Here is a 12,224-nt window from a genome sequence, read left to right on the forward strand (position 1 = left end):
CATGCGGCTGGGGAAATAAACATCTCTCTGAAACATCTACCAAGAATTGGTCCATATATATATTCTTTTCCACGGCCTCCTTGTTTGGTACATCATGTTACAGTATCCCCACTGTAACATTTGCCCACATCTTGTGCAAACCAAATGGGTCTGTTTACAAACTTCCCTCTTTACCCATAGCTGTGGCTTTGCCATTCTCTTCCCTGGCTTCTCTTCCCTAGGCTTCCATGTCCTCCCACTCCTCGCAGCCTCCTCCGGATCAGGAAATGGGAAAGGGGAAGAAAGAGCATGAAGTCACAAAGGCAGCAGCAGGTAAAGCTCAGCAATGCTCTGCAGAGTGATGTCCCCCTACTACTGGCAATACCACTGTTCTGCCATTCCAGCACTGAAAAGATCAATATATAGGAAAGCATAGCAGGAAAAAATTGACTCAGTCTTTTTCCTTTTTAGCTTGAGTTGCTAAAAAAGACTAGGCTAATGTAGTTTAACACCATCTGTCTGTTTTTCCCTTCTTCTCTAGATAATTTTATTCAATTTGAAAAAAGAACCCAGAGTTTCCAAACACAAGAAAGCCCCTACCAATTTGCTATGAAAACAGATGGCTGTGGACAAGACAAAGATTGTGTAAGTGCCCTCCTGTCTCCTTCAGGAAAAGGGCTGTAGTGCAAGTTCCTATGTTATGACAAAAGCCTATTCACACAGAATTCCCCAGCCATGAAGAAACGACACATGCCCCAGCCACGAGGAGAAATCTGAGCAGAGCTCAAGCAGCCATGAAACACAAATGTTTAGGAAACCAGGCCTTGCTGTTTCTGGCACTCAGGGAGCTCCTGGCTCAGAGACTGCCTGACAGCTCCTGCATGTTTTAAGATGCATCATTTAATATAAATAATAACAGAAACATCACAAAACAGAGAAGATTTAAAGGAAGCTGTTTCAGCTGAAGAGATGCCACTAGGTCAAACTTCTACTTTTGGCTGCCAGATACAGGAATAAAGTTGTCAGCAGCACATCAGCTGTCGGGATCAGAGCTCTGTGGTGAGAATGCAGACACGATGCCAGAGGCTGTTCTCAGTTTCATCACTGTGCTTACATGAGAGTTGGAGGGACTCACCTCCTCCAGTGGCAAGTGGCACCACCAGTGGCAATTACCCAGATATTTTTATTCATAAACTTCAGCAAACATAAAAGGAAACAATTTTCCAAAGAACCAAGATGTTTCAGAAACATCAGTAAGGGTGGCTCCCAGTAATACTCTAAGGAATCTCCATCTGCTTATGACACAACATCCTGCAGCACAACAAACAGACCGAAACAACCAATGGCAAGACATAATTCCTGTGAGGAAATCTGGTTTCTGCTTTTCTCCTGAAAATGGCAGAGTAACATCACAGATACACCTTGGGCTTATACTTATTTAAAAGTGAGGGAAATTTATCTGAGAGTTATCTGGCTGAGTGGTCTTGTCTTCACAGTTTAATATCTGGCAATTATGTGTGGATATGACAGTTTTAAGCTTAACACAAGTAGGCGGCAGCGACTGAGGTTTAACAGTAGGCTTTTCTTCTTTGCTTGACCTCATGACACATGCAAAAAGCTAAAAACTGCCAGGTCCACAGTAGGATTTGAATGAATTATGTGGGTGGAATTTGAATACAGGTTGCTCGGAACAGCTATGGGTTGAGAGAGGCAGTAAAAGCACCACAGAAACATGCAGAAGAGTTAGTGAAGAACAATAAAAATACAAAAGATATACTTGTAGTAAGGCATGGAGAAAAAGCAGAATGAGCTTTTAGGTACACTAACTGAAGAAAGGCTTAAAATACTAAAAAAGGAGAATGTGTCCCTTTCTGGTGACTTGAGGAACATGAGACACAATATCAATTCCTTAAAAAATATGCAGCATCAAAAATACACTAATTGCACATTCCTCTCCTAAAGAAAATGATCAAAACTCAGACTATTGGTACTACATTCTTGCAGTATAAAATATTATTTAAAACCTTTGGGTGCTACGAGTAAACTCTTGTTCTGGGGGTAACATTCTTTTGAAAATAAGACAATGAGCAGACTAGGGTAAGGAGAGCAGACCTGCAGCAACGTAAATATAGATCAGTTTTAAGCTGCTGTAAAATTCACTCCTGGCTTTGGGAGTGCCAAAATGTGGTATAGAGAGGAGCAGAACTACTTTTAAATGACAAGCCTGCATTGAACTTCTGTCTACAAGAAGTGCTTATAGGAGAGCTGCTGCCTCCTGTAATGGCCTTTACACAAAATCAGGCATAAAGAGCCTGAGGCACAGAGCTCTGAGGCCAGTGGATGTACCGGCTCTTCTGGCTCAGGAGGTGTAAACAGGCCAAGTGAGGTGGAGATGTTGGAGCCAGCCACAGAACCACGGCTATAGCATCACAGCTGCCATCCCTTCTGGTTTGGAGGTGTTCCAACCAAGTCTTGAGATCCCTCTGTGTTCCCCGAAGTATTTACTATCTATACTATTGTATCTATATCTATACCTAATTAGAACAGTCAGTCCAGAAAAAAGTCCTTTTCTGGAGGTAGAAGGCTCAAGGCCTTTGGAAGGAGATGGCAACACCGTCTGCATATGCAATTAGAGAAAGCTATTATTGCAAAGTGAGGTCAGGCCCTTACTCAGGCATTAGCACTGCCATTTACTCACAAAATGTCTCATCTTAGTAAAGGGGTATTTTCACCCAAGGACAGAGGCTGTCCTGGAGAGACAGATTAAAATCTAAGAGAATTCACTCAAAGTGATGATCACTTTTCTGTGAAGTTTTTTAAAGAGCTAAAAGTCCTCCTTTTTTCCCCTCTGCAATTTCAGTGCTCAGGGGGTCAGACAAATGCCTCCACAGTGCAGTGGAAATAACTGGAGTTACGTAACTCCAGTGGAATGGAGTGGTTCTGGTTACTGTACTACTAAGAACAAGGACACATAGGTGCCAGAGGAAATATGCTCTAGCATGGCTGCTGAATGGCTGAGAGGAAACGGCCTCAAGTTGTGCCAGGGGAGGTTTAGATTGGATGTGAGAAAAAATTTCTTCACTTTAAGGGTGGTCAGGCACTGGAATAGGCTGCCCAGGAAAGTGGTGGAATCACCATGCCTGGAAGTGTTCAAAGAGTGTGTGGATGTGGCACTTGAGGACATGGCTTACTGGGGAACACTGTGGTGCTGGGCTAACAGTTGGACTCAGGGATCTTGGAGGTCTTTTCCAACCTTAGTGATTCTGTGATTCTACTGTTTACTGCCAGAGTAATAAGTCAGGTTTGGTTTTACTAGGCAGATGCCATAGCTGGGTTTGGCTAATGCAGGTTCTCACATACAGGTGTCATTAACCACATTAATTAGGAACACAGCCTTAGCAACCAAGAAAATGTCTCCTCACGGCCAAGAAACTCGAGTTTCAGTTCAGATTTCTGCAATGGAAAGTTGCCTGCCTGCAGTTTTTGACAATGGTATTTGAAATGATGACAACTTAGGTACAGGACTTAAATCAAATTTGAGCATGGTCTAGCCTTTTATCATTGATTCTCCTTTCCAGTAGGAAAGCAATCAAGCCAAAGACATCTCCTTTCATCTGTCAAAGGAAAAAAGAAAATAAGATGTTGTGCAAGTTCTTTTCAATGCTTCTTTCATTCTCCAAGGAGCAATGCACAACTATCCCAGCCTGAGGCAGTTCAGATGTGTTTGAAGGAACAGCAGTTAAAATCACAGGTTGGTCCCAAACTGGCTGTTAAAAAGTGTCTTTAACAGCTCTGCTTCCTGTCCCTGATGCTGCCTCTCCGAAGAAACATTTTGGCTGTGCATGGCTCAGTGGACAGTTTATTCTCCACCTCTGTGAGGTTTTCCAGAAACCCAGAGGTCCCAGGCTCTGTGTACAACACAGACTATTTTTGCCAGCTCTTGGTCCTGCCTTCATTTTCTCTAGCCCTGGAAGTCATTGTTGCAAAGTTCACTCTTGAAGAGGTGAATAGGGAGGTCTTTTTAAGTTTTCTTTCAAATATGTCATACATACCATTTTTTCGAAGTTTACTAGATTGTCAGTGAATGTCTTGTTTCCCTCATGAGTAAATGTCATGTCTGTATAGAAATAGAAGACACATAAAAGCCCATTACTGAATCATGGCCATATAAGACAGCAGAATGTTTTATCTATCCCTTACAAAAATCATAGCAGCTGGAAAGTAAAACATTTAGGTTTTAATTTGCAGCATTTCTGAGACTAATAAAATTGAGGTATGATATTCAGATGTACAAAAGCAGTTGTTCTTGTCTCTGTGTCATGCTTTTTGTAACGGGAAAAGATCACATCTCACACTGAGATTGATTTTTGCTTTTTCTTGCTGCTACTCTTATCCTTCAAATAGTTGACAAATAGCTTTCAAGTTAATAATTCTGGTAACATCCAAGCTTACCTTTTATAAGTAGAGGCATGAAAGGAATTATTGGAGGGTCCAATTTAGCTACAGTTAGTCTGTAGGCCCTATGGTTTCTTGATGGATCCTGACAAAAAAAGAGAAATCAAATAATTACTAATAAGTATTATATGTAGCAAGACACTATATGCATTCATTTAGATGTCATGGCATTTATTAAAAACATTATTTTTTCCTGTGACTTTGAAAGTGCATCTGCAAATTCAGACACCTTTTATCATTCTCCTGGACTAGTTACACAATGAGAATGCAGCCACTAAACACAAACATTTTTTCATGCCAAATAGCGAGGTAAGATATGATTACAAAAACATTCTTCATAAAAGAAACCACCTATTTTTCCTCCCTCCTTACAGCTGCAGATCCAGTTTTGCATATTTTTTCCAGCTGTAACACTAAAATGTATTGCCTGGAAAAATCCAGGTTGAAAAATAGAATTTCCCATATGTACTATTGGAAAACATGTGATAAAGCTTTTCTGAGTTCCCAGATTAATTTTGAGTGGTACATAAGTTCTCTCAGAGTAGGTTCCTAAGAGTATAATTTATTAGTCATACATACTTGTTTTAGCAGCTCTAAAATGGGATCATAAACTTCTTAAAGTCAAACAAGGACACATAAAATGTTCTGAATCAAGGAATTCAAATCAGAAACTGAATTATCTCAGATTGTGCATAGAATAAGGGATCTATTGCTATTCACCATTAAGCTTTCAAACTCCGCATAGATCTTCTTGAACTTGCTTGGGAGTTTCTGTTAATAAAAACAAAAATAGCAAACCTTAATTAAATCCGATCAGTGCGGTAATTTTACTGTAAATGCTAGTTCCTTCCACAACGCCCTAAGTCAGGAAAGTGCTCTTTTTTTGCCAGATATTTCTAACAATGTGCTAATCTAAAATACAACATGTTTCCTAGCAACCAGATTAAAAATAGAGACGGGACCAGCCACGAAACCTGGATCCTGATTTAAACCCCGACTTGAATTTAGTCCTTTGGGATGTTTAGATTCAGATTTTTGTTTGGCTCACATAGCAATCACTGAATTCAGAATGTAAGTGGAAATTCATGTGAATGCTTTCAGGACATTGCTGATTATAGCCTATCTGAAAATATAATTTACACACAGCTTGTGTGGGGGCAGATCAGCTTAATTATTCACACCTATGATGAACTGCCCTTGCAAACATTCATATCCATGCCTGGGCACTTCCAGGAGGTTTTTTTGCTCATGCTGATGATGCATCTATTGCTTAAATTCTTGACATGCTCAGCTGCAAAGGTCCTCTATCACTTTCTGGGGTACAAATTAATGAATATTTTTTCAGTCCACAATTCCTACACAAATAAATCATGGTCAGTTGATCATGCAATTATTGAGATGAGATGGGCTTTCCTAAATACTTTCTTTCCCCCTCATGCATATTATGTTATACAGATTAAATAACTTTACTATGAAGACTATAAGGTATGTTATAAATTGGTTTTAAAGATCGCTGTAATTTTTTATGTACACTTAGGATATGTCAGCTTTCTATTTTTCGTAAGAAATTTCTCTGTATTTGCTGAATTTTTCAGACTACTACTGGCAGTGGGTAACATTAAATAGAGACTTTATAGCGCAGAAATGATTTTTTGCAGTACTTTCTACATTTGGAGTGCATACCCTAGCAAGCTATTTACACTGTGCCACAGCAAGGGCCTAATTTTTAATGATGTGTGTCAACAACTGTGTGCCTAGTTTGCATATGCATGCAGATTAGGTATTTGTGAAGTAAGTGGTATAATTGGACATTTGCACCTGCAAATATCTAATTTCTGCATGCAACTAATGTAAATGCATGATAATATAGAAGAAATCAGGTCTTGGTATGTTTGTCTTAAAATATTTTCTGTATATATCTGGCTAAAAATCGAATTGCAGAAATTCTCTTGATAAACTGACTGCTCTACAGAACCAGAGTGTGATAACATTTCCTTGATCTCAAGTTAATCCCCCACATGTACAAATGATCTGTACCCCGCCCCCAGCTCAGACCTGGTGCCCATTTCAGAGTGCTGTATGTAGTATATACATTCAGTTTCTTCTTCTCTAGTCCTGTACTGTCTCAGCTCTCCCACCTCCTCTCAGCAGCCAGAAATGAAGGGTCATTATTCTGTGAAACTGAAAATCGTTGCCTGTAGCACTGATTGTATATGACACATGTATTTTTGAAAAAGGGGCTGGTGTACTCTCAGACATGTCAGTCTGATCTCCTGTTTCAGAGCACATTTTTAAAGGTGTTCAAATTTTGGTCTCAGCTGCATCAATAACCTCAGTCATGCTAATTATTTTTAATTTCTAATGAACAAATACATGCACATTTAAATCTGTTTTGCTTTTGATAACCAGCATATTCTCAGTGGTTACACCGTGCTGGACACTGCACCCTTTTTATACCCTCATATACAAAAGAGCAAAGCCACAGAAAAAGGTGGAAGCTCTGAGAATGAAGACCAAACTGACAGTAAGCATGGAAATGCATGTCAGAGAGAAAACCAGAACTGGTTAGGACAAATCCACATTTTAACAGGGCAACAGAGTCCCTGTTGAGATCAGAAAATAGTATGTACAAACAGAGGATGAATTTTAGAGAATTATCAATGGAGTGATCTCACCGAACCACCAGTAAAGGCACACAGAGGATGTGGGCTGATCTAAGAGGTTAGCTGGCTAACTTGCTCATCCTGTTGGGCAGTTTAGCTCAGCAACAGAAGCTGCTGTTGTCACTCTTGTTAACTCCTGTGAGCATTCAGCACATCCATGGGTGTAGTATACTGCCTTACTAACAAATATTGTCACCCTTAGCTAAGGCTTATGGTCAGGAGCTGAATTAGTAGATCTAGCTTTATCAATAATAAAGGCCCAATTCATGTTTTTGCTAACTGAAAGTACAAGTCCCCATCAAGCTTCCTGGAACTGGATTTTAGCAAAGACTTACCTCCCACGTCAATGAGAGACGGCTCACGGCAACATTACTCAGTCCCATAATAATAGCAAAAAAGGAATTCAGATTTTTGTATTCTTTACAGCTGAAACACAAAGGGCCAGGTTTTAAGTTGTATGTATCAGTCCAAGCAGTACATATGAAAACCTTAAGAGAGCCGAACTCAGGCATCTAGTTTAGAAGTGACTGAATTTGGGCAGTCTTGGCCAGCATGCCTGCAGACATCTCTTCACCCAAGTGCTAGCACTTCACCACACTCTGAAGGCTTCTTTCCCTTATGACCTCCCTTCTACTTCACTGGGTGCAAGCTTCTGCAAGGACCTAGTCTTTGAAGCAATTCCTCACCCAGAAACACAGTCCTGAAACTGGGCTTAATTCAGTCCCAAGGGATACCAGAAACAGTGTAAACAACTGTGTATAACCTCATTTGCTGCAGAACCTGCTGACAGCTTCTGAACAGCTAATGAATGCTTGAAGCTCTTCTCAGGCAATCTTCATGGCAGTTTACAGGGCCATCAGTGTTTTCAGAGGGAGAAGATCAGCTGTCTAGAGATGCCCCATGCCAGTGACCTCTCCTGCAGTATAGGATTTTTATTACTTATAGATTCTGGGACTTCTAGTTCAGGAAAAGAACTGCCATTTGTTATCAGCATCATTAAAGAGGTGCTGGGCAAAAGGAGCTCCAGGGCACACTTCATCTCTAACGCAAAGAAGGATTTTGCTATCAATCAGGAAAAACTGGAACATGTAATCGAGTACTATGGAAGATCCAACGTGCCATATGAAGGAGTAGATACAATCTGATGGGAAGAGTCAATGCAATTGCTCAGCTGGGTCTGCAGCAGGTGGCTCACTGACTCAATAGGAAGGGAAGAGACAGAACAAAGCCTGTGAAAAAAAGCCTCACAAATCTGCATCTCACTAGGTTTTTGCAAATAATCTCCTGTTTTTCTCAGCTGATGTGCCAACATCCAATTCCAGCACCTCAGTCTCTGTTTCTTCAGCTGTGAGTGGCTTTCCTTAGGAGTTGGTATTGAGACTGTTGGGGTTTAACATCTCTGTCAGTATCACGGAAGGTGGGCTTGAGTGCAGCCTCAGCAGGTTTGCTGATGACACCAAGCTATGTGGTGCAGTTGATGTGCTGGAGAGAAGGGATGCCATCCAGAGGGACTTTGACAGGCTTGAGAGGTGGGACTGTGTGAACTTCATGAAGTTCAATGAGGCCAAGGGCAAGGTCCTGCACTTGAGTTGGGGCAATTCCAACCACAAACACGGTGAAGAATGGATTAAGAATAGCCTTATGGAGAAGGACTTGGGTGTGTTGGTTGGCAAGAATCTCAATGTGAACCAGTAATGTGTGCTTGCAGCCCCAAAAGTCAACCATGTCCTGAGCAGCATCAAAAGCATCGTGGCCAGCAGGTCAAGGGAGGTGACTCTCCCCATCTGTTCTTGTGAGACCCCACCTGGAGAACTGTGTCCAGCTCTGAGATCCCAACATATGAAGGACATGGACCTGCTGGAGTGAGTACAAAGCAGGGCCATGAAGATGATCAGAGGACTGGAGCACCTCTGCTGTGAGAGACCTGGGATTGTTCAGCCTGGAGAAAGCTCCAAGGGAGATCTCAGAGCACCTTCCAGTACCTAAAGGGACCTACAAGAAAGCTGGAGAGGAACTTTGGACAAGGGCATGGAGGGACAGGACAAGGGGGAATGGCTTTAAACTGAAAGAGGGTAGGTTTAGGTATTAGGAAGAAATTCTTTACTATGATATGGTGAGCCACTGAACAGGCTGCCCAGAGAAACTGTGGATGCCCCATTCCTGGAATGGCTCAAAACCAGGTTGGATGGGGCTTTACACAACCCAGTCTAGTGGAATGTGTCCCTGCCAATGGCAAGGGGGGTCCTGAGCAGCATCAAAAGCATCGTGGCCAGCAGGTCAAGGGAGGTGACTCTCCCCATCTGTTCTTGTGAGACCCCACCTGGAGAACTGTGTCCAGCTCTGAGATCCCAACATATGAAGGACATGGACCTGCTGGAGTGAGTACAAAGCAGGGCCATGAAGATGATCAGAGGACTGGAGCACCTCTGCTGTGAGAGACCTGGGATTGTTCAGCCTGGAGAAAGCTCCAAGGGAGATCTCAGAGCACCTTCCAGTACCTAAAGGGGCCTACAAGAAAGCTGGAGAGGAACTTTGGACAAGGGCATGGAGGGACAGGACAAGGGGGAATGGCTTTAAACTGAAAGAGGGTAGGTTTAGGTATTAGGAAGAAATTCTTTACTATGATATGGTGAGCCACTGAACAGGCTGCCCAGAGAAACTGTGGATGCCCCATTCCTGGAATGGCTCAAAACCAGGTTGGATGGGGCTTTACACAACCCAGTCTAGTGGAATGTGTCCCTGCCAATGGCAAGGGAGTTGGAACTCAATGATCTTTATGGTCCCATCCAACCCAAACTATTCTATGACTCTGTGATTTACCAAGAAAATTTTAACAAGATTAAATCTATGATTCTCAGACTTTTTTACTCATCATTGAAGCTCTTAGCTCCTCTGAGGTATCCTTAGCTTCAGACAAAATTAGTACAATCATCTCATCCTACTATCTGACTCCATGATTGCCACATCATCCTATTCTCCATCATCCACACCTATTCTTTCTGTACCTTTCTATACCTATATTTCTGTACCTATTCTATTCTTTCTGTACCTCCATTTCACCACACTTGGGTGTGTTGAGTGGGTGAGTCCTTTAGATCTTAGCCTCACTTGTGTCTGCACTGTGTGAACACCGAGCATGTGAATAAACGATCTTTCCCATATGCTGGTCTGTCTGTTGGGAGATTGCTGCCCTCTCAGATCTTCTGGCAGAGCTGCTCATGCAAATTCTCCCACATCAGATTAGCGACAGCGAGCAAGGGTAGAAAGGATAAACTGAAATGCTAAAGCTACACCAACTTATTCTGACTAGTGCAGGTCAGGGAGTGCCTCATTAGTGGATCTGAGGGGAGATAAAGATGAAAAGCAGACAGGATAGGCTGTCAGTGAACCTCTTCCCTAGGCACAAGTAAATCCATAAAGGGATATCTGTCCACAGCACATGACAGGATTAGGAATAAATTATGGCAGGGTAAAATAATTAGTAACACACAGCACTAGTGCTCAAACAAAGTAGGCAGCTGCAACTGTATCTGCCATATTTAATTTGAATCTATCTTCATATTAAAAGGGAATGTTTTGCCAAGTACCCTGTTAAGCAATACAATTTGACAAAGTCTCAGTTAAAATCCATCTAGATGTACAGATATTCTGTAAATTCTACAGAGTCTACAATAAGTAATTTGGTTCCAGACAGAGGATCACTGTAAGGCAGCAGGAACGGTGCTGCATGGCTCTACTGCATATATACTGCATGTAAAATGTCAAAAAGTGGATCCTCTAAAGCACCACAATGCACCACCTCAGAGCAGAGGTCCCTCTGCCTCACAGAATGCACTCTACCAGAAAAATCTTCCTGTTAGGATGAATAGCAAACACACACACACAGACACACACAGACACACACACACACATACACTGGTCTCCAAAACAAACATGTACGTGGTTAAAATCTCTTGGTACTTACACAAGCATATTCATCTTGGCATTTTCTCTATAAACACACACTTCAAAAATTTCTCACAGGCTTCTTGGGCTTATAACATATGCATATGTATAGAAAGAATGATTTTCAGAAACTGAATGAAAGTGTCTGAGTACAATGATACACAAGACGGCTTCTAAATACCTGTGGATGTATCTGCAAAGAGGAAATATACACAAACTGGGTTTGCAGATAACCATAAGAGTATGTGCAAGCACATCCCAGAAGGCCTTTCTAATACAATTAATATGGGAAGAACTCACTGTTGGAAATATAGTTCACTTCTCCCCTTTGTTTGAAAGTTTATTCCTACAATAGCTGGAGAAAAGAGATGAACCTGGTAACCTCTACATCCTCTTCCAGCAGATGCTAAAGAGACGGTGGCTCCTGGAACTGGCAACAGATGTGCACAGCACTTGGAGCCAGCACTTGGCCTTGTGCTTGCCTGCACAGACTGGGAGCACACATCAAGGGTGCATGGGGTGGCAGACACAAAATGATGTGCCTTCTGCAATGGCATCTGCACCTCAAGCCACAGAACTGAAACAAGCTTCTCAGTAGCAGTTACCTTTGAAAATGGGTATGTGCAAGGCATCTTGTTACCACCAGTCATGCCTAAGATTAATAGTGCAGCACTGAGCTGTCCTCCCTGAACACTTTTCTAATGAGTCTAGTACTTCTAGGCAGGGTAAAGTTCTCATTAGGTCTCAAGGATCTTCACAGGCAAAACTTCCTCAAAGATATTGCTTCAAGGTCTGGGCTTTTTCTCCCCTCTAACTTCAGCGCACTTTGTGTTTGTTTTAGTGCATGTGTAGCAGCTGTTACCATGGCAGCACTGCACAGAGGGCAGCAGCCTGGCAAAACTTCCCAGCGCCTTTCCAGCGGCTGCAATTAAACCTGCCCTCTTGGTTTGTACAGAGGAAAATCTTGTGCTTCAGATTTCTCTGCTTTTAGGAGACAAAGAGGACTCAGCAGAGCAGACCGCTTTTAGCAATTTATTTTTAGCATTGTAGTGATACCAGAAACATGGAAGTAAACAGGAGGTTGTCAGGCTGTTGTAAATAGCACAAGATTAAACCCATGACTCCGAGAAACTCACAGGCTAGGGCAGTTTATTGAGGAGATATTTAACTGCAATTTTTAGG

The 12,224-nt window shown here is 42.0% G+C and overlaps 1 protein-coding gene across 5 annotated transcripts in view; it reads right to left on the reverse strand.

Annotated features, from left to right (window-relative positions):
* The window catches only part of RAPGEF4 (Rap guanine nucleotide exchange factor 4), a 158,617-nt gene that overhangs the window by 9,587 nt on the left and 136,806 nt on the right, over positions 1-12,224 (reverse strand). For 4 of the 5 annotated variants that reach the window (XM_008634754.2, XM_008634756.2, XM_017735607.1 and 1 more), the window contains 4 exons: positions 7,433-7,523; positions 5,155-5,205; positions 4,432-4,519; positions 4,032-4,096 (listed from right to left, as the gene is read on the reverse strand). In XM_008634754.2, the coding sequence (XP_008632976.2) occupies positions 4,032-4,096; positions 4,432-4,519; positions 5,155-5,205; positions 7,433-7,523 (295 nt within the window). Of the gene's footprint in view, positions 1-4,031; positions 4,097-4,431; positions 4,520-5,154; positions 5,206-7,432; positions 7,524-9,843; positions 11,236-12,224 lie in introns of those variants that run through there. The other variant, XM_017735606.1, reaches the window with a different exon arrangement.

Source organism: Corvus brachyrhynchos, unplaced genomic scaffold, assembly GCF_000691975.1.
Source record: "Corvus brachyrhynchos isolate BGI_N302 unplaced genomic scaffold, ASM69197v1 scaffold255, whole genome shotgun sequence".
NCBI classification, from domain to species: domain Eukaryota; kingdom Metazoa; phylum Chordata; class Aves; order Passeriformes; family Corvidae; genus Corvus; species Corvus brachyrhynchos.